Below are 23,008 nucleotides of genomic sequence, written 5' to 3'. Positions count from 1 at the left end.
CTTGCTATAGGGCAGGCACTGCTCCAGCTGAGGAGCATACAAGAGAATGAAAATAAACAAATAAATATATTATACACCAGGTGTTGCTAAGTGCTATGGAGAAAAGGAAGCAGGCTTAGAGCAACAAGCTGTTTTGTTTTAGACAGGGTAGTCAAGAGATGATCTTCACAACACCCTGCAGGATAGCTGGGATATTAGCTATTAGCGTAATCTTAATTTTCTAGATTAGGGAAACTGAGACCCTGAATGGTTAAGTGACATGCCCAAGATCACCTAGGATTAGACGAGGATGGGAGCAGAAACAGATTTCCCAACTCTTGGTCTATTGTGAAGGTTATAAAAGAGGAATCTGCTTGGGAATGTTTATTTAATTCCTTTCCCTCTAGATAATGATCTTTGGAGAGAGGAAAAGAACTGCCTACATGCACATCATTAACCCACCACCCTGAGAATGGCCCACCTCCCTCTGGCTCACAAGCACTTGTCTCAATTTGATTTGGTGGATAAAATAATGGAAACACCATTTTGTTTTTTCATATTGTTGCAATGTTTTTTAACAACAAAATAAGATGACGTTTTAAAATAGTATGTAGTTTTTATTTAAAACAGAAAGCGGCATCCAGGCTTATCGTGCAAAAGTAGGCAATGCGACACCTCATTAGCAATACTTCAGATCGCACCTAATGGACATAAACTTTCCTTTAAGAGCCTGTCTCTGCTCTGCACACCTGGTGAAAGTGTGTGGAAATAGATTCAGCAAGGATTTTCTGCCAGGAGCTCATGGGACTCGTGTGTGTGTGTGTGTGTGTGTCTGTGCATGTGTGTGTGTGTGATTCAGAGCTCTTCACCTGAGGAAGCTGATAACATTAGTGAGGTAAGGAGAAAATTGTAAACATTGCTGGGAACCTAACCTGAGTTCAACCTAAACCCCACTTCTTACCAAAGGTAGACTGAAGATCTTAACGTATTATAGAAATACAGGAGGAGGAATGAGTTCTGGTGTAGTAGAATCAAGTTAAGCTATAAGGAAGAGGAGGCCTCAGGGCTGGGCCTGGAAGAATGAGTAGAGTGTCAAAAGATGAAGTTCCAGGACAGAGTCCATTCCAAGAGGCAGGGATGGCGACCAGAAGGCAGGGGACACTAAGGAAACGGAGTGTGGTCTGCCACAGTGAAAACACGATATGTGATAGTCATAAGTGTAAAACACACTTAGAAAGATATAGATATAGGTCCAACCCTTATCTTGCATACACTGTGGATAAGGACATTGAAGCCCAGAGAATTTATGTGATTTGGCCAAGGGCAAGCAAGAGGCAAAGGCAGAATTAAAACGAAGGTTTTTATATTGCCAGTTAGCTGCTCTTTTCACTACGCCATTCCACTGGTAGGCTGGAGGTGGGTGAGCGATGATCTTCCTTTAAAAAGTAACGATGGGGGCCGGCCCCGTGGCTGAGTGGTTAAGTTTGTGAGCTCAGCTTCAGCGGCCCAGGGTTTTCCAAGTTCGGATCCTGGGTGTGGACATGGCACCACTCATCAGGCCATGCTGAGGTGGCGTCCCACATAGCAGAGCCAGAAGGACCTACAACTAGAATATACAACTATGCACTGGGGGGCTTTGGGGAGAAGAAGAAGGAAAAAAACGAAGATTGGCAATGGATGTTAACTCAGGTGCTAACCTTTTTTTAAAATAAAGTAACAGTATGTGGAGAGGTTAAGCACACTGCCCCCAGATTACGTGTCCAGCTGAACAGTGTCAGCAGGACTGACATTGAGCCCAGGTCTCTGGAATAGCCTATCTAGGACTGCTAGAGACTCAGGGCTCCTTCACTGGAGGAGATCAAACACTGGAGCTAACAGAAATGCCACTCTCTCCCCCAGCAGCACTGCACTTCTTAGGACCCAACCCTTGGGAAGGGTTCTTAAACCACAGGGATCACCAGCGAGGTGAGTGAAAAAGCAGGGTTTTTTCTGTCTCTGGATTTGCCTGCCTAGCTTCAGAACTGAGCTAACTGAGGCTAGGATCATTCAATGAAAAATCAGAGAAGTGGGGAACCAGAAATATGTTGTAATGAACTCAGAGTTAGGAGGCATGAGTTCTAGTCCTGGCTCTACCACTAAAGGTGGTGTTGGCTTTTGACAATGTCACTTTGTTCAATTTATAAAGCAACAAGGCTGATTGAGATGATGTTTAAGCCTACCATATCCTAATTTTCTATGATTCTTGGTGAACTCCAATTTGCGGGCAAAGGTAGATATGAAAAGTCAAAGATAAACTGAACTTTGGGAGATCACATATAACTTTTTCTTTTGGTGAGGAAGATTGGTCCTGAGCTAACAGTTGTTGCGATTTTCCTCTTTTTCTTTTTTTCCCCTCCCCAAAGCCCCAGTACATAGTTGCATATCCTAGTTGTAAGTCCTTCTAGTTCTTCTATGTGGGATGCCACCACAGCATGGCTTGATGAGCAGTACGTAGGTCTGCACCCAGGATCTGAACTGGTGAACCCTGGGCCACCAAAGCAGAGCACATGAACCCAACCACTACGATGCCGGGCTGGCCCCCACATATAACGTTTTAATGAAACAGGAATGTGCCCTCTTTAAAGACACATCAGTCAATTCTGTAATTTGGATTTTTGTTTATAGGACTTTCTTATAAGAGGGTATACCCATTAAATAAAAAGGACACATGTATCAATGATCAGTTTTAAAAAATGGGAAACGGAGTAGGAACCAACTCTGAAGGCCTTCTTTCAACTTAATCCACAGACTTTCCTGCTGTCCCACGTAAGACAGTTATTAGGAATGTACACGGCCATTTAAAATTCATCGAGTCATTATCAAGCTTTGAAGAGAATTTTTTGTAGTGAAGATAGAAGGACACTTCAAGCAACAGAGAAAAAGTCCTTGATTTGATTCTCTAAAAACTGGTGGGGGGGGGGAGGGAGGAATGAATTGGGAATTTACAGTGATAAAACTTAAGATTCTATAATATGAAAGAAGGAAAGATAAATAACAAAATTAAGACTTCAGTAGGCTCAAGAAAATAGTAGAAAGAAAACCAAGAACAAAGGCATTCATGAGAGTTCAAGTTCCTTAAAATATCTATTTGTTTTTGCTTGTACATATAGAAAGTAAGTCTGGAAAACACTACTAACAGTGGTGTCTGTGCAGGGAGACACAGAGTGGGCAGACAAGGGTCAGGTGTAAGAGGAGACTTTTTACCAAATGCCCTTTTACTGAATACCTTTTTTACTGAACATCTTTTACTGAATTTTTAACTATGTAAATATGTTATCTATTTTAAAAATCAAATAAATTAAAAATTTAAATGTTCCTTAAATTTAATTATTTGCAGGAAACAGTTGAAAAACAAGAAATCCCAAGAAGGGAGACAGTAAAACAAAGTACCAAGAGGCAAAGAAAATGTCATAGTCCTGGGAGGTCTGAGGCAATCCAAGGACAGGATGATCCAGGCTGGTTTCAGGGACCAGCCGGGAAACTGAGGTGAAACGCGACATGGCCAACACTGCCGCGGACCTCAGCAGCTCACGGAGGCTCAAACCAGCACCAGCTGCAACAGCAGTAGCTCGAGAACGGTAGACGCCAGTTGCATGGCCTAGCATCCCTGGAGAGTGTGAAATCCACAACGGAATAAAACCAGAACTTTACTAAAAGGGAACTAGTTTTCTTTCACCTTCTAAAATACAGAGGAAAGGAAATGAGAAACAAGTTTCTATAAGAGTCACAAAAATGATTAATCAGTCAGAAAATGAGGCCTATGAGGACAAGATAAAGATATCCACCTGTATCATTTAGCAAAGGAAAGAACTGCTATTTTGCAAGAATTATTTAAGGCAGCCCTTGAAAAACAAATGGAAGGGAATGTCCTCTTAAAGTCATTTCTCCTCTCAGGATTTTTTGATTTGTGGGTTAATTCCCAGTGTGCTTCCTTGTAGGGGAGACCTTGCTAATTTGGCCTAGTGAAAGGCCTAGTTAGTAAGAAGTATTAGTAATGCCAGTGAAGATTTCCAAGTAAACTTGAGCAAGCATATTATTTTTAATCGATTGAAAAATCTCGTCCTTAAAAGTACAATTAATACTTCTGAAGCGCTACTAATTTTCTTTCTTGTCATGGGTATTAATTTGCTTTATAATAATCATTAAGTTATGTATTTCTGTTTTATGAACTTTTCTGGATGGTAGTATATTTTACAACTTTTCAAAAGGGATTTAAAAAAAATACAATTAAAGTTACTCTCTCCACGAACTATTTACCCTTGTGGTGAGGCCAAAGGCTGTAGTCAGACTTTCTATCATGAAAAGCCAGTCCCCTAATGGAACTCCATCAACATCTGGCCCATCGAAGGAATGATACCAATCAAGGCCAGAGACCCACTCGCTCTCTTTGGGTCCTCACTCCCAAGCCAGGGCCACTGAAAGCTGAGGCATTAGGAAGGAAAGAGGCTGTCTATACGGCAGGAACCAGGGAAAACAGCATGCAAAGGAAAATTGGGCTCTGACAATGAATAGCTCTCTATTATTTTTCATATGTTAAGTCAGGTTTAAGAAAAGGACATTTAATTTGTATTCGAGTTGGAAAAATAAATAGTTCAAATAAAAGCAAAGAGGTTTTAGCCACCTAAAAGGCCAGAGTCTCACAGGCTTTATCTATCTGCTTATTGCTGTAAGAGTACCTTCTGAAAAGGTTATACCAATTGGCCAAACAACCCAAACCCTGTGATGTATCATTTCTTTTCACCTCTACTAAGATGATGGATGCATTGGTAGGAAAGAGGAGGGAAATATATTTCAAAATTTTACAATGAATGAAGTATTTTTCTAAAAACAGCCCAAGATTCCATGTTCCCTATTCACTCGCCCATAAAGCTAACACTTGCCTCCTCCCTCACCCACCGACCCCACTTGGCAAAGGCCCAGATAAAAAAGTCAGACTTTAAGAAAGGGAGGAGTGAATGGGGAAAGCATGACAGCTTATGAAAACTGCTTAACCCCAGAATCGGTATCTGAAAAAGTCCTCAGAAATTCTGTCCAACTTCTCAGCTTCTAGATGAGAAAATTTAGGCCCAAAGAGGTGAAGTGCCTTGTTAAAGGACATGAACTAGTTTTGAGAAGTTTTTTTCTTCACTGATTACTTTCTTTTCCCATAAATTATTCATGGTAGCTTGAACAACACACATACTAAAAAAGAAAAATAGAAGTAATAAACGTGTTGAATTATGGTAGAGGCAGGATTTCTTATTCCAGTCTACTGTTCTTTATATCATATCATGTTTTGCTCCCTAAATTCTCTAAATTTCCCTGTGGAAGATACAGGCTCCCGGGTCCACTGCATCCTATTGCGTCTCTGTTCTGAGCTGCAACAGAAGTACACGGGGGAGGACCACTTTGTGCAGACAACATCTTACCTGCTTTTGCCATCCTAAACTAAAGATAATTCCACAACCACAGCTCAGTTAAGAGATATTGTCCTCATCTTACTTCTGTCCCATTATTAAGCCAAAGAAACTGAAATTTCTTCCAAGTTGAAAGACTGAAAGGCAATTTAGTTAAGGGCAGTTTTGTTAATAAAGGCAGTAGAGCTTTATATCTGTAAATACATCACCACACAAAGGCTCCCCCCTCATCTGGAAACACTATTGATGTCATTCTTTAAACGGCATCTGTCAAATAGGGACCCTAAAATGGTGTCTGACATCAGTCCTTGGGGTTCAAAGGCTAATCCCTCGGCTGGTGGATTAACCAGGGAGCTTCACTTCTTCACTTGTTGCCTTGTTTCAAAAGATAATCGTGAGAAAGAAACCCAAGGTTTGGTCAAATGTTTGTTAGGGCAGCTGGGAACTCTTGGCCAAACGAAGACTGGTATTTCTTTCACCCGTGCTCCTTCCTAGCAGGGATAACAGAAATGACTCCAATGCAAGAGTCAGCGCTGGCTCAGCCCAGACCACTGTGCAGCAAGGCCAAAGCCCTGGGCTTGTCATCACCCAGATGGGTTTACTCTATTCTACTCCTGCCCCCAACAGCTGTGATCGAGTGTCACAAAGGGGCTGCAGAAGAGTATAAATCCATCATCTCCATTATATTAACGCCAAGCTCTGCTGATGTTGCAATAGTTCCAGTACCTTTATATTTAAAGATAGAATTCTGAATGTGTGTGTCAGAGCCAAGGCTGTACCATCTTTTCCTACGACATCTTTCTTGGACTCTATTAAATAGTCCCATTTCATTTATTTCTTCTTTTTTCTTTTAAATCTGTTTAATCTTTTTCTGATCTGGCCTGGAGCCAAAAACAGAAGTCTTATTAACAGAGTTGAGAAGTGCTGAGACCCACAAGTGACCCTGAACAGCAATTAAACTGAGAAATAATCCCCATAAACCAGAACTGAAACAAAAGGTTAACTACTTATCCAGGCTTTAGCAGAGAGACACAGTTCTTTCTCCCCATCTCCCTAAGCCTGTTGGGAAAGGGGTATCTGAAGCTGCTCCTCCTCCTCCTCCAACTCACTTTCTGCGTCAAATAGTATGGGTCAAAGTCCTCCAGGGGAACCGCGACCAGGCCTTGTGGGATGTCCCCATAGATGAAAGGCAAACTCTTCCCTGCTTCCAGGTCACTGTTTGGCTTGGGCTTGCTGTCCTCATCGTCTTCCCGGTGACTGCCATCGGCCTTGGGCGGCTTCTTGAGCTTGCTCTCGGCAATGCGCCTCTCGATGTTTGCCAGTGACTCAGGGGTGAAAGGCTTGAAACTGTCAGGGCCTGGTGGTGCGAGCAGCCGCGCTGCCATCTTCTCATCCTGCAGCAGCTTCGTTAGTTATGCTGCGTCCAGGACAGGTCAGCTCTGGAAGAAACAGCAACACAGACAGCATTAATCAATCACTGCTCTGAAAAGAGGCCAGAACGGACCATCTCACCCTAACCGTTATTCACAGCCTTGCAACACAGTTTCTTTCCTGACACGGTTCTTTTTCTCTTCAGAAAATCCATGGCATGAATGGACTAGCTGATGTTCACTGCCCGCTACCCACCCCCCGGGGGGGGGAGGAGGATCAGCCAGGGAGATCACAAGATGGGAGTCTCCCGAATTGCTACTTTTTTATTATTTATACTTAGATGCAACTCACTGTTAGGAACCACATACAACTACGACCGTATATTCCATAGCCTCAAGCAACGTCTATCCTAAACTAATGAGCCGTATTTAACATTACCCAGGGGCACATGTGAGCTTTGGAACCCTTTAAGCTCAAGTCACCTTCCTTTCCTGGAACTCCACTCCCTAAAGAAATACTCTTCCTTCCAAGGACAGTACAAGGGTAAACTGTCACTTTTTTCATATTTCAGTTTCTGAAAACACTAAAGGCTTCAAAACTCTGGAGACACAAAATACAGATAAAATAGCTTCCATCTGCTTTGGCTCTTCCATTTCAGGTTATTTTTCAATTCACCAAGTTGTGTAAAATCCATCCAGTATAAAAGTCTAGAAGTACCTTCTTTGACGACCAAGCTCCTGCCAGGGACAAACGCAAAGCATTTTCCTCTGTGGAGCGGGCAGCTACCTCCCACTCAGCAATGGGGACACGCAAATGAGAGAGGAATCTTAGAGAGCTTCCTCTGATGCAACACACTGCAGCACTGCAGGGTGAACGACAGCGGGAGGCCCGCGTGCAACCCCTGAGAGGGGCTCAACCAGCAAGGACGAACCAGACGAACCAGGAGTCCCTTCTAAAAAGGAAAACTGAAGTAATGCCACACCAGAGCCCGTGATTGCCAAGCATGGTATTTGAAACGCCCATTTCCACTGACGTTTATGCAGAGTCCTGGGTTATTTAAATACGCGCCTGGAAACAGGGGAATCCCTACGGTCAACAGCAAGGTGTGGGTCACTGTCACAAAAGGCCCCAAGCAGGGGAGTCTCCCCACGAAGCTTCAGGGCTTTCCCGGCAGTTCATGGGGCGTGCTCGAGGTGCTGCTTCTCCTTTAGTTTTGTGAGCTCCACAAAGACAATCCAGGAAATTTTTTTAAAAGGCTAAAGACTGTTACTTCTCTCTTACTTAGCCCTCAGGGTCCACTTCAAGGCAAGTATCCATAAAACTCGAGGCTCCTCAAGACAGCAGTAGCGGAGTTAACTCTAAATAATTTGGGAGTGAAATACCCAAGGGCTCCTTTCACAAATGCACCCGCAGAGATCACAGACTTCTCTGGCGAGGGGATTGCGAAGTGTGGCAAAGGCGGTGTGCAGTGTCTGTATGTGGGCTGGTCAGCTCATTCGTTCACAGCATGAGACTAATGAGGCCAGACCCCCAAGTGTGCCCCTACACAGGCCAGTTAGCTTGATGGTGTGCAAAGGAACACCGTTCCACAGACGGCGGGGTCAGGGAAACCATTGTCATGTATGAAGCCTGGAACATTAGAGCTGAGAGCGATTTTACGGATTAGAAACTTGGGGTCCTAAGAGATTGGATGACTTGCCCAGTGTCACAGGGCCAGGATAAAAACCACGACCACAGAGCTCTCACTCCCCAACTTACACTTCTTTAATTACGACAAATATCAGTTACCCAGACTCCTCTCCTAACTCAGCTCCCACTACTCCTAACAGGAGGAGTGTGGTTCCTCACGTCTCACATGCAAATGCCAATGGTGTTACTGACCGAAGACTTTATTCAGTGTTTTCCCCAACCTAGAATCCCTGTGTCCTCATTCCTTTCTTCCCATCTTTCCCTAAACTGCCTCCCATAAATCCTACTCCTCCACAAAGCCTTCCCACCTGCTCCGGCCTTTAAGTGTTTTCCCCTTGCGAACTCCTACAGCTTTATCATGATCTCAGCTACTATTTATCACATTCTATGTCTCAGGAATTCTTCCAAGCACGTCGCTTGTATTAACTCATTTAATCTCCAGAACAACATATGAGGTAGATATTATCATTATCCCCATTTAACAGATGAGAAAACAGAGGCACAGACACCAACGTAGCTTGCCCAAAGTTACACAGCTAGAAAATGACAACGTCAGGATTCAAAACATCCTACTCACACTTGCTCTGGCACTTTACCATTGCTGTATTGTACCATATAAATTCCCAGAAGGTATGGGTGGTATCTTAAACTTCTGTATCCCCTTCACAGAGAATATGATTATGCCGGAAACCCATAACTAGCCCAAATGCCTGGGACTCCTTGGCTCCCACATCCACACTCATTCTCAGTCCTGTGTCACCCCCAGTTCCTAATGAGATGACAATAGGAAGTCACTGAAGATGCTCACAAATTCATGTGAGCTGGCTGCACACACCTGGCTTCTTCACAGGGAAAGTCGTCCAAGGCTACGTCCTCTGCCTTTGCTTCCAGACCCTGTTTCCTCCTGCCTTTGCCAAGACCATGTTCCCGCACTTAGCCCTCTCTCCATCATCTCCTCAATCTTTACTTCTCCTCTCCTCTTTCCCATCTTCTCCCTTTATACCTTCATCCCCCATTCTCTCTTCGTTTGGGTTAAGAGATCCTGGGTCTAGTCTGTTATCCTGGTTCTACCCACAACTGCAGTCTCCTTCCCCTACCGCCTTTCTTCCTTAAGGGCTGGCCTTCTGCAATTTCTCTGCCACACTCTTTCTTTAAGGGATCTCATCTACTAGAATAATCTCTATGTGGGTGATTTTCAGATTTCTATCACCAGCCGTGATTGCTCTACTGAGCCCCACAAATGCCTGTCACCACTTCAAAATTAAAGCATTTAAACCACTCATCTTACTTCCAAAACAGATTCCTCCTCCTGGCTTCCTTAATTCTGTTACTGGGACCATCGTTTTCCAGCCATCTAGCATGGAAGCTCAGTCATCTTGCCCCATCGTCCTTTGCTGTCCTTGCCCAGTCACCAGCCTTACTAATTCTTCTTCCTTCGGTGTTTCCATTTTCAACAGCATCACGCTAATTCAGGTCCTATTGCAACAGCCTCCCACTTGCGGACCAGTCCTCAGTCCACCAGGCACTTCTCCAAAGATCCATTTCCCTAAAAATCCACTTCCATTATGTCATTTAACTCCCGCAAACCTACCAGAGTTATAGGACAGAATCCAAACTTCTGCCATCCAAGGCCTTTTACAACCTTACCCTTCTCAAACATTCGCTTCTATTGCTTCCTTGCAAGACCACATACTCTGGTGCTGTTTTTTTGGTTTGGTTTTCTAGTTTTGCTTTTTTTTTTTTTTTAAAGTAGAACACAATACAATAAAGTGTACAGATCTTAAGTACACAGATTGGTTATTTTGTACATATGCATACACCTGTGTAAGCATCACTTAGATCAAGATAGAGATTTATTTCCAGCACTCCAGACAGCTCCCTTGAGCTCCCTTCTCAAGCCCCTAGCCCCACCTCCAGCAAATGCTATTCTGACATCTATCACCATAGATTACTTTGGCCTGTTCTTGAATTTCATATAAGTACAATATAAATATCCTCCTCAGGGTCTCGCTTCTTTCACTTAACATAATTTCTGTGAAATTCATCTTTGCTGTGTATCAGTAGTTAGTTCTTCTTATTGCTGTGTAGTAGTCCATGTGTGAATATAGCACAATTTATTTATCCATTCTACTTTGACAGACATTTAGGTTTTTTACAGTTTTAGGCTATTATGAATAAAAGCTGCTTAGGGCCGGCACCGTGGCCCAGTGGTTAAGTTCATGCGCTCCCCTTCTGGGGCCCAGGGTTTCGCCCGTTCGAATTTTGGGCACGGACAAGGCACCGCTCATCAAGCCATCCTGAGGTGGCATCCCACATGCCACAACTAGAAGGACCCACTACTAAAAATACACAACTATGTACCAGGGGGCTTTGGGAGAAAAAGACAAAAAAAAAAAAAAGCTAAAAAAAAAAAAGCTGCTAAGAACCTTTTGTACATGTCTTTTGGAGGCCATTTGTGTTCATTTCTTTTCAGCACACAGGCAGAAGTAGAATGCTGGAGTTAGAAGAGGGCATATGTTTAACTTGAGTGATACTCCTTCCAGCAAAGTAAGAGGGTTCCAGTTGGTCCACATCCTCAGCAACACTTGGAAATGACAGTCTTTTTTCTTTTTTTTTAAAGATTGGCACCTGAGCTAACAGCTGTTGCCAATCTTTTTTTTTTTTTTCTGCTTTATCTCCCCAAATCCACCCGATACACAGTTGTATATCTTAGTTGCAGGTCCTTCTAGTTGTGGCATGTGGGACGCCGCCTCAGTGTGGCCTGATGAGCAGTGCCATGTCCGCGCTCAGGATCCGAACTAGCAAAACCCTGGGCCGCCAGAGCAGAGTGCACGAACTTAACCACTCGGCCACAGGGCCGGCCCCTGACACAGTCTTCTTAATTCTACCCACTCTAGTGGGGAGATGTGTGTATATATATAGACACACTCACACATATAGAGTGGTATCTCATAGTTTAAAAAAAATAATTTACTGAGGCAAAATTTGTATAAAATTAACCATTTTAAAGTGAACAATTCAGAGGCAATTAGTATATTCACAATGTAGTGCAGCTACCACCTCTATCTAGTTCCAAAACATTTCCATCACTCCAAAGGAAAACCCTGTACCCACTAATCAGTTTCTCTCCACTCCCCTCCTGTCTCCCCCTCCCCCAGCTCCTAGCAACCATCAGTCTGTGTTCTGTCTCTATTGATTTATCTATTCTGGATATTCATATAAATGGAATCATACAATATGCGTAGCCTTGTGTGTCTGGCTTCTTTCAGTTAGCTAATGTTTTGAAGTTCATCCACATTGTAGCACGTATCAGTACTTCACTCCTTTCTATGGATGGATAATGTTTTGTTACATGTATGTATCATAATTTGTTCATTTATTCATCCATTGATGCACATTTCAGGTTTTCCCACTTTTTTGGCTATTGTGCATAGTGCATGCACATGTGCTTACTTTAGTCCCTGTTTTCAATTCTTTTGAGTTTACACCTAGGAGTCGAATTGCAGGGTCATACGGTAACTCTATGTTTAACTTTTTGAGAAACTGCCAAACAATTTTCCACTGTGGCTGAACCATTTTGCATTCTCACCAGCAATGTAAGCAGCGTAAGGGTTCCAATTTCCCCACATCCTAGCCAACACTTGTTATTTTCCTTTTTGTTTTTTTAATTGCAGCCATCCTGGTGGGTATGAAGTGGTGTCTCATTGTGGTTTTGATTTGCATTTCTCAAACGACAATGATGCTGCTAAGCATTTTTTCATGTGTTTGTTGGCTCACTAGAGTTTAATTTGCTTTTCTCTGACGATATTGAGCATCTTTCATATGTTTATTGGCCATTTAGACATCCTCCTTTGTGAAATGCCAATTTAAATCTTTGTCCACCTTTTCTATTGTTATTGTTATTGACCTGCGGGAGTTCTTTGTATATTCTCCATACAAGTCATTTGTTAGATATATTTCAAATATTTTTCTCCTTTTTTCGTTCTTAATGGTGTCTTTTGATAAACAGTAGTTCTCAATTGTACTGAATCCAATCAATCTTCCTTTTCATGGTTTTTTGTTGTTGTTCTAAGAAATCTTTGACTATTCCAAGGTCATGCAGCTATTAGCCTATGTTTTCTTCTAGAAGCTTTATTGTTTTATCTTTCTTATTTAGACTTCAAATCATTTGGAATTGATTTTTGTAGACTGTGTGAGACAGAGGCCAAGGTTCATTTTTTTCTACATGGATATTCAATTGATCCAGCCTCACTTAATAAAAAGTCAGGTCACTGTTATTTTCATTGACTCCCAAATATACTTTCATTTTCTTACTTTTAATATCCTGAAGTCTTTTCTTCCCTTCTTACCTAAGTTCTATTCATCCATTAAAACCAGATTAAACTCCTCCTTCTTCTGAGGAAATTGTCTTGCAAAAATTAAAAATAAACTTTTTAGATTTAGATGGAACTTAGATACCATCTAGTCCAACTATCCTTACTTTACAGATAAGAAAACTTATCAGTAAGCTAAGTAAGAGAGGCTGAGCTGTCTAACTGCTAATCAGTGACAGATGCAGAGCTAGGCACCTGTTTCTTGGTCTCCAAGATGATGTTCTTTTCACTATTAGGCAACGCACAGCCTCTCCGGTAACACACCCCGTCCATCATACCACTCCTATGTCAGCATTCTTCTGCCTGCAGTGCTGAGAGGAGATAGCCAGCCCAGATGATGCAAGGACAAGAAAAGTGATTTTTAGCCCTGAGAGTTCCAAAAGAGACTGAACTAGACTCTAAGTTGGGAGCAATAGATGATTAGGGCTCTCTGCTCTTGGTCTTCCAGGATTAAGACCTTAAATGCCAGTTGGGGCCTGGACACACACAAGTAAAGATGAATCCAACCCAAGGGAAAAGAGGTGGAAGAGGGAAAGAAACCTACCATTGGAGTGAGGTTCTAACAGGGATGAAGGAAGAAAGCCATCAGGAGCAGCTATTAAAGGAAACACTAAAGGCAAGGGTACACACAACAAAATGTTAGGAAGAGGATCAAATAGCAAGTAGTATTAAAAACTTATCTTGGACTTGTAAAAAGAACAAAATTGGAGGACTTATACTTCCTGATATCAAAGTTACTACAAAGATACAGCAACCAAAGCAGAGTGGTCCTGGCAAACAGAGAGACATACAGATCAATGGAACAGAATAGGGAGACCAGAAACAAAGCCTCACATGCACGGTCAAATGATTTTCAACATCAGTGCCAAGACCATTCAATGGAGGAAAAGACAGTCTTCTCAACAAATGGTGCTGGGAAATATGGCTATCTATATGCAAAAGAATGAAGTTACACTCTTACCTTACACCATATACAAAAATTAACTCAAAATGGATCAGAGCTAAAGCTATAAAATTCTTAGAAGATGAGGCCAGCCCCGTGGCCGAGTGGGTAAGTTCACGTGCTCCGCTTCAGCGGCCCAGGGTTTTGCTGGTTCGGATCATGGGCGCGGACATGGTGCCGCTCATCAGGCCATGTTGAGGTGGCATCCCACGTGCCACAACTAGGTCCCACAACTAAAATATACAACTATGTACTGGGGGGGTTTGGGGAGAAAAAGCAGGAAAAAAAAAAAAAAGATTGGCAACAGTTGTTAGCTCAGGTGCCACTCTTTTTTTAAAAAAAAAAACTCTTAGAAGAAAATATAGGGGAAAAGCATTAGGACGCTGGATTTGGCAATGACTTCTTGCATATGACCCCAAAGTACAGCAGCAAAAGAAAAAACAGATACACTGAACTTCACAAAAATTAAAAACCTTTGTGCATCAAAGGACACTATCAAGAGAGTGAAAAGGCAACCCACAAAATGGGAGAAAATATTTATAAATGTTTATCTCATGAAGGATTAATACTCAGAATATATAAAGAATTCTTACAACTCAACAATAAAAACCAAACAACCTAATTAAAAAAATGGACAAAAGATCTGAATAGACATTTTTCCAAAGAAGATATACAAATGGTCAATAACCACAAGAAAAATATGCTCAATATCACTAATCATTAGCGAAATGCAAATTAAAACCACAATGAGATACTACTTCATACTCATTAGGATGGCTAATAAAAAACAAAACAAAAAAACAGAAAATAGGGGCTGGCCCTGTGGCTGAGTGGTTAAGTTTGTGCGCTCCACTTGGGTGGCCCAGAGTTCCGTCACTTCGGATCCTGGGCGTGGACATGGCACCACTCATCAGGCCATGATGAGCCGATGTCCCATACAGCACAACTAGAAGGAACTACAACTAGAGTATACAACTATGTACTGGGGGGCTTTGGGGAGGAAGAAAAAGGAAAAAAAAGATGGGCAACAGATGTTAGCTCAGGTGCCAATCTTAAAAAAAAACAGAAAATACCAAGTGTTAGAGAAAATGGAGAAATTGGAACCCTTATGCTTCCATGGAAAACAGTATGGCAGTTCCTCAAAAAATTAAACACAGAATTACCCTAAGATTAAGCAATTCCACTTTTAGGTATATACCCAAAAAAATTGAAAACAGAGACTCAAACAGATATTTGTACACTCCTGTTCGTAGCAGCATTATTCACAATAACTAAAAGGCGGAAACAACCCAAATGTCCACGGACACATAAATGGATAAACAAGACGTGCTATATACATATAACGGAATACTATTCATCCTTAAAAAGGAAGGAAATCCTAACACATGCTACAACATAGATGAAACTTAAAGACACGCTAAGTAAAAAAAAAAAAAAAAAGACATGCTAAGTGAAATAAACCAGACACAAAAGGACAAATATTGTATGATCTGCGGTACCTCTAGTCAAATGCATAGAGACAAAAAGCAGAACAGTGGTTATGTTGAAGAGCTATTGCTTAATGAGCACAGAGGGTCAGCGTGGGAAGACGGAATGGTCTGGAGATGAACAGTGGTGGCGGCTGCACAACACCACTGAACTGCACATTTAAATTGGTTAAAATAGTAAATTTTATATTATGTATATTTTACCACAATTTTTTTTAAAAGAGAAAAAAACCCCATTTACTGTGCCCACTTCTATATGCCAGAAACTGTACTGACAATCAATTTAGCTCCCCCTTCAGGGACCTTTAAAGTCTTCTAGGAGTGGCAGACAAGCCAACAGGAAAGTACAGTATGATAAATCCAATAAAGTCAAACAGGCTTTTACAGACACACACCAGCAAGACACCTAATCTAGTTTGGAGAGATCAGGGAAGGCTCCCTGGAAAAAGTGACATCTCAGCTAAAGCCTGAAGGACAGCTACTGGAGTGGGGGATGATAGGAATATGGATAGAGCTTTGCACGAAGAAGAAATAGCACAGACAAGAGACCCCAGACAAAGGAGATCAAGCCAGCTGGGTACCGCCAACAGATCAGTTAAGTGTACTTTAGAAAACTAACTAACAGGTAAGCAGGTGCAACAGCAGGCAGGCAAAGTCGTTATCATGGGAAGAAGTTTTGATTTTATCTGAAGGCAATAAGGAGATAGTGAAGGCTTTTAAGTAAGGAATGGTTTGATCAAAGTTACATTTTAGAAAGACTATTCTGGCTACAGAGTGCAGAATGAGGAGGGCCGGGGGAGATGAGGTGGGGGAGGAGCAAGATCAGAGGGAAGAAGACCAGGCAGACGACTTGTAGCGACTCAGCAGAGAGCTGACGACGGCCGGAACCATGCAGCAGCAGCAGGGATGACGTACCCAACAGTCTTGTCGACTAACTGAACTGGGAGGTAAAGTAGAAGGAAAACAAGAAAGAGGCCCAGATTTTTGTCATGGGCAAACAGACGGAAGGTAGTAACCTTCCCTGAGACAGGGGATAAGATGTGACGCACAGCTGTGGGTTTAAGATGGTGACTTCCCTTTTGAACAAGTCGAATCTGAGTCGCTTTGGTGCATCCAAATGGAGCCCCTGAACAGGCAGTACATACGCAGTCCTGCAATTCAAGGAAAAGACTTAACAACAAGAGCCCAAAGAAGAGAAAAGCTTGGTACAGAACTACAGCCAGACGCTGAGGGCTGCCAGCCAGCTCTCTGCGTGTTGATATAGAGCTCATTTGGAATTAGCCAGAGGAGAGCTCTGCCCTGGGAGGAAGGTGGGCGGCTCCTATCCCAGGAGAAGAGAGAAGTGCAGCCAGATGGATAGAGTCTACACTGTCCCCACTCCCTGGGCCCCTCCTTCCTCCAGTGACAACTAGATGCTAGGCTGCCAATTTTCTACTTTGTCACGTACAGATTTCATTTTGGAAAATCATATAACAGTTCTAGAAATTGAAATAAAAACAATTTTGTCAAACCTTAATTTCACTCATTTGAAACATAAAAAATTGCAGTCTTAGGCCTCTCTTGACAGCATCAGAATCTGGCTCTCCCTCCCACGAGATCGTGGGGCCCGTGCTCACCCTGGTTGAATGTCAGCATTCATGCTGGCTGCCAGCGCCCTGCGCACTCTTCTCACCGGCTTCCCACCTCCTGAGGCCACTCTGAAGTTTGTTCCTCCTGAGCCTCACACCCTCCAGATTTTCCCAAAGCTGAGCTATTTGCCTCTGATTCTCAGTAACCGGTCTGTTTCTAACACTTTTGAGATAGTCACTCTTGGTTGATGCGCATCTATGTCTTCCTGCAGATACCCTTTGAAGGGTCTGTTTATAGAATATTTTCAAAGAGGCCGTATATAGATATAAATACGAGATTAACCACGATAAATAAGAAACTCTATCAGGAGGTACTTGTGAAGCACTTACACTTTGAGTACCTGAATATTTTGATCTAAAAACGCTTTGAAATGAAGTCAAAACCAATGATTATAATGATTACAAATGGATCAAAAGTTTCTCTGAGCAGATCCCATCAGCCCCAAATGAAGCTAGGTTTCCACCTTATCTATATATCCACATAACTATCAAGCCTGCTCGTCTCCCGGCTTCTCAATATAGAGCCCAATCAAGAGGCCATTGGACTCCCATCTCCCTGCCCTGCAGACACTACATGTCAAAATTTTCCTCTATTTTATTACCTACCCCCCACCACCAATTTTGTTTTTCAAATTTAACTGGCTTTCCGCGTTTCTTGTATTTCTTCCGCAAGGCGCAGGAGCCTTTTGCCTTCACATCCCACACGTTAAACCTTTTGTAGACTCTGGCTGTTGCCCCCACTCTATTGTCATTCTCTTCACTAGTCTCCTGATTCAAGTTATGATGCAAACAATTTTTCTTGCCCATCACTTTATAATTGAAAAGGGTTTCATTTTTGTGATCCGTGGTTTTCTACTTCTTTTTGCCTCAACTCCAACATGCACATTAGATTTTTACCCTCAATTTCCTATGCATTCCTTTCAGAGCAGTACTGACTCTCGTCTCCACCTATTTGGTCCCTTCCTCCATCCTCATGCAATGGTCTAGAGAGAGAGCAGATGTTCTTATTTCCCACTAGGTTGTTTCCATGTTTTCCAGAGAACTAAACTATTGACATATGTTTAACATCTAGAAAAGAAATGCCAATTAATAGGTGCTCCTACTTCTAGGGAAGACCAAAACATTTAGGAAGCCATATTTTATCTCAAGGATCTAAGACAGGCTTCTAGATATTTCTCTAGGGCCTGGAGGAGAAAGTCTCACTGTACGTGTTCTTGCACAGCATGTGTTGGGCATGGTAGGAACAGGAAAAATCCCTCCACAAGAAGGGATATGGTTGGGAGCGGAGGGAGGAAGTAGCTGTATACAAAAAAATTATAAAATTCCTAATTATAACTGAGGAAAAGAAATCGACATATCTTGTATTTCATGTTATTCTTTCCCTTTACAACTGGATAAAGTTAAGTCCACTGAATACATGATTTGGGTTAGAGATTCACTGCTTCTGACCAAGAATCCAATGGTTTTAGCTTTGCCTCTACTGTATAATGACTATGAGACCTACTAAAATGACAAAGAAAGTACAGGGGTTGATAGTGTCTAGAAATGTAGACAGTGCACAGTAAATATTAGCTCTTAATACCACCTGTGTCACCAGTTTCATTTTTTCCATTCCACTCAATCTTCATAAAAAAAATTCAAAACAATTTCTGTAAATCATTGCACAAATCCTGCAGAACAAAGATGATATCACAGTGGAAATAAATTTTGGCGGGCAGTCAGTGACACAAAACACTATGCATAAAGATTCATTTTTCAGTTGATATCAAAATATCCAAATGTGGGTATAAAAGGTAGTTAAGGGGTATCAATATATCACGAGTACAAAAGACAAATATAGGTAAGACATAGATATTCTCTACTACATTTTAGACCATACACAGCTGAAGGCATGCTTGCCAAGTTCAACTGAGGAATGAAGATGATTTCACTCGTGCGAGAGAAAGAGATGGTGGAAACGCTTGCTAGACTTATGACATCTTTCCCAAGTGAGGATGAGGGTATGGGCTACGATAAATAATGTCGATAACATCACAAGGTCATATTACTTTTGTCTGCATATACACTTTTTCACAGCATACAGAATTCAGAAGTTAAGTCACAAGATTTCACAGCTGGTCTTAACTTTGCCGTCTTCAAAAATAGGGCATTTTATTTACTATAATGAAGATTGTGAGGTTTCTGCTCTCTATGATTGGTAAGACCCTAGCCCATATGTTTCTATAAAGCTTCACAATTTCCAATCAAAATAATGGTTTTGGACAGCTGACATCACCTTTGCTACAGAGATTTTTTTTTTTTAATTAAGACATCAGATCAAGATCTCTTCTACACCCCAAAAAGAGAAACAATCCTAGGTCAAGATTGAGAAACATGTTATAGTTCAGATAGTATCACTGGTCAGCTGTATGGTCCTTAATAAATCAGTTCACCTACCCAAGCCTTATCTTATTTATAAAAGGAGGGAGGTGAGTGAAATGATTTATAGAGCCAGCTCTGCAATTTACCAGCTAACTGACCCTGAGCAAATTATATCATCTTATGGAACCTCCATTTCTCCATTTGAGGGTTGAATGAGATGATGTGTGTGAAGTAGGTCTCAGTAAATACATGATAATCATAATACTACCAATAATAACAGTTAATATGGAGCATTTACTATGTGCTCTTGGCACAGTTCTAAGAGCTTTTATATAATTTTTTTGATCCTTCCAACAACCCTATGAGGTAGGTATTGTTATCATCCCATATTACTGATGAAAAAAATGAAGCACAGAGAGGTTAAGTAACTTGCCCAAATCACAGAGTGGGATTCAAACCCAAGTTGTATGACTCCTCGGTCTGTGTTCTGAACCATTTCACTATACTACTTCTTGTTATCAGCACTCTTTCCCCTTCTCTGTACTGTTTCTAAGATCCCTTCCAGCTCTGTAACTCCATAAAAATAAACTAGTTAGCTGCCCTGGACCCTGACAAGCTAAGTAAAGTTGGCTTCTCTGAGAGAATTACCAAGGTTCTAAATGTATGGAGGCTTAAATCAGAAAGAACGGCGTCCTGACTCAGTACCTATCATCCAATAATTATGTGTTGAATAAAGGAATGAACACAGAGGCTAAAAAGAGGTCCCGCATTATTTAATTGATCCTTACCAAACCATGGCCAAGAACTCATTCATTCAACAAGCACTTCTTGAGTGTCTACTACGTGGCAGCTACTGGAAAGCTTAGAACTTAGAAAACCTAAGTCATTATCAGTCAGTGATGATGTAGATTCCTGCACTGGATGGTAGAAAGTTGGATTAAAATTTTAAAGTTTTTTAGTTTTTAATCAGTGGAAGTCTTTTTCAAATGACATCAGGATGAAATGTCAAGACACAATAGACTTTAAAACCTCCTCTGCTCTGTCTGAAGCAGGGAGTGAGCCTGAAGTCCAGCTCCGCCTCTGTGTCATCCTGGAAGACGCTCCTGCAGTGTTGGGATGGCTCTAAAACTATTACCCAAAATAACGACTGGGTCTCTTTCAACTCCAGAATTCAATGGATAACTCTTACAACAATGGATCTGGGACTGTTTACCAATAAAGTTCATCTGATATGGACATGCAAGAACATATGAAAGTGGATATGTGCCTGTCTGCAAAGCTGGTGCAACAGCTATAAAGATTATGATCATATATATTTGCAGGTACTTTATAAACATTATCTTTAATCCTCACAACAACCTAATTAGGCAAGTACTGACAGATTCATTTTACAGGTGATGAAAGAGAGACTCAAAGAAAAAATATGAATTCCCAAGGTCACATGGGAAGCAGCCTCCCTCCAAAGCCCCCTGCTTTCCCCTGTACCCTGATGCCCCCAATAATGACCAAGGTCAAGCACTTGCCTACTCCAAAGAAGCTCTAACAGGGGGAAGACTTTTAATGACAACATGAGGACTGACAGCTTGCATGGAGTTCTGCTACTCAAGCAACACACACATTGCTTCACTGGGCAAAAAAGGTGACACCCAAACTGGGCCAAACTGTGGGGCATTCAAGCAGCATCGAGCACCAAAGCCTCAGGTGTAGTTAAGAGGTCTGGATGCAGCATCACAGAGGTCGCAGTGAGCTTGTACCGTTTCTCTTCGCTTGCTGAATCAATCACTAACGGATGGAAGAGCAGACCCAGTAGATGACTACTAGAAAATAACCCACTGATGAAATAGCGAAGCATCGCTCACAGTTCTATGGGGCAGTATGGGGGAAGGGAGGCGGGGTCATCCAAGCAGCGCTATGGTCCTCAGACACGGTGACTACAAGCGGAGAGACACATACAAGAAGGGCCTGAGGTACAGCTCCAACCATGGGGATGAGGAAAACATCTTCTACACAGGGTCACCGCAGATGAGGAGCAGATGACAGAATATCTGTCAAGGGCTCTCAAAGTGTTATTTAAATGTGAATATACTAAGACACAGTAGCCTGGCTATGAATTGCTAGGAAATCATAGCAGAAAACAATCCAGTGTGGTCACTCATGATTAAAAACAGAGTAGATCTTTCCTGAACGAGATTTTAGATGTGCTAGGAATCTTAGGAGATTGAGCTGACACTGTGACAAACTCTGCAAACAGTTGCTGGGGCTACAAATTAATGCAAACTCACATTTGTTTAGTGCTTTAACATTTACAGAGCATTTTCTTATCCTTTACCACATCTCATCCTGACCTGTGAGGTTAGAGGAGCAAATATTGCTAGATCCAGCTTCACACAAAAGGTATTTGGGGTAAGAGAGGTTAATTGACTTGCCTTGTATCAAACAGCCAGTGATACAGGGACAAAATATTAAATGGTCCCCTGTCCATTTTCTGAGGAGGGAGAATTCCTTTCCTGCTGAGACTAGCTATCTTCCTTATGCTGAACAGAACAATGGGTAAGAAGGGAAAAGGGAAAACTCCCTAAATAATAATAACAATGATGATAATAACAACGGCCATGATTTGGGAAGGTGGCTGATGCTGGAGAGTATGACCCAGGAGATGGTGTTGGTGATGCTGGGAAGTTTAGGGGCAGACAGAAAAGGAGAAAGAAAATGAGGAGATGGAACAACTATTACATGGAGTGGCTAAAGAATACTTTTTGGGAAAATCTAGTGGCTTAATGTTCAATACATCTTGATAATCTCTTCAAGAATCTTCCAGTAAGGATCTGCACTCTTCATTAACTCTCCTGGAACTGAATTTGAATGTGTTTTGTTTCTGCTGTTTTTGTTGATGTTTTGTGTTTATGGTGCCTTAAGAGAAAAGCAGCGTAGCTTACAAAGTAGGTCGTTACATCTGAGTTACACTGGTAAGTGGCAGGACGTGGGCTGGGTCTGAGTGCTTCTGCCCTCTACCCCAGGGCTTACCTAGGATAACACACTGCCTCTAAGCACCATGGACACGACGTGGACAGGGTTTTCTCAGAAGCATCCACAACACTGTAGGCAATGCCTGTGTGAAACATCATCTACAAATATAAAGCATAGCAACACGCATCCTAATAGTGTTAATAACACTTTCATAGCTCCTTTCCAACTGGAATCTCACAACCACGCTCTGACAGGCTCACAGAGGTTAAGTGACTTGCTCAGCGGCACAAGGACAGCAAGTAGCAGAGCCAGGACTTACACTTAGGATGTGACTCTTCATCCAGTGTGCTTTTCCGTAGTATGATGCTTCTCATTCAGGAAAAGAATGTTATAATGGGACAAGCAGGGGTAGCCAGATTAGAAAGATATTTCTGATCTCACTTGTAATATATTAACCAAATTTAATCTTATACTTTTCCCTGAGATGTTCAAAGTTCTCCCTCTCATCTACCCGGAGAAGACGGGACTAGCAAAAGATCCTGTAGGAAAAATGAAAGCATAAGATTGTTCCTGAGTGCTATGGTGCCTTCGCTATTGCTAACCACCACACTGATGACAAATGGACGACAACTCCTCAAAGCTGGCACAGCCCCTGCAACCTCAGGGCCAGTACAGTAATTCTGAACTGGTGCATACAATCAGGAATTGGGATGAAATTTAGGTTTGATGGCCATGGCTCCCTTCTACTCAAAAACCTTTAGACTCTCCACTGCTT

At 42.0% G+C, this 23,008-nt stretch overlaps 1 protein-coding gene across 9 annotated transcripts in view; it reads right to left on the bottom strand.

The window, feature by feature from the left end:
• The window catches only part of SCN8A (sodium voltage-gated channel alpha subunit 8), a 176,470-nt gene that overhangs the window by 113,070 nt on the left and 40,392 nt on the right, over positions 1–23,008 (bottom strand). For 8 of the 9 annotated variants that reach the window (XM_070621361.1, XM_070621362.1, XM_070621364.1 and 5 more), the window contains exon 2: positions 6,524–6,853. In XM_070621361.1, the coding sequence (XP_070477462.1) occupies positions 6,524–6,799 (276 nt within the window). In that variant the 5' untranslated portion in view covers positions 6,800–6,853. Of the gene's footprint in view, positions 1–5,426; positions 5,451–6,523; positions 6,854–23,008 lie in introns of those variants that run through there. The other variant, XM_070621371.1, reaches the window with a different exon arrangement.

The sequence above is a fragment of the Equus przewalskii genome, chromosome 5, assembly GCF_037783145.1.
Source record: "Equus przewalskii isolate Varuska chromosome 5, EquPr2, whole genome shotgun sequence".
Taxonomy (NCBI): Eukaryota; Metazoa; Chordata; class Mammalia; order Perissodactyla; family Equidae; genus Equus; species Equus przewalskii.
The sequence above is the reverse complement of the archived record's forward strand: the minus strand, read 5'-3'. Positions and strand labels throughout refer to the sequence as shown.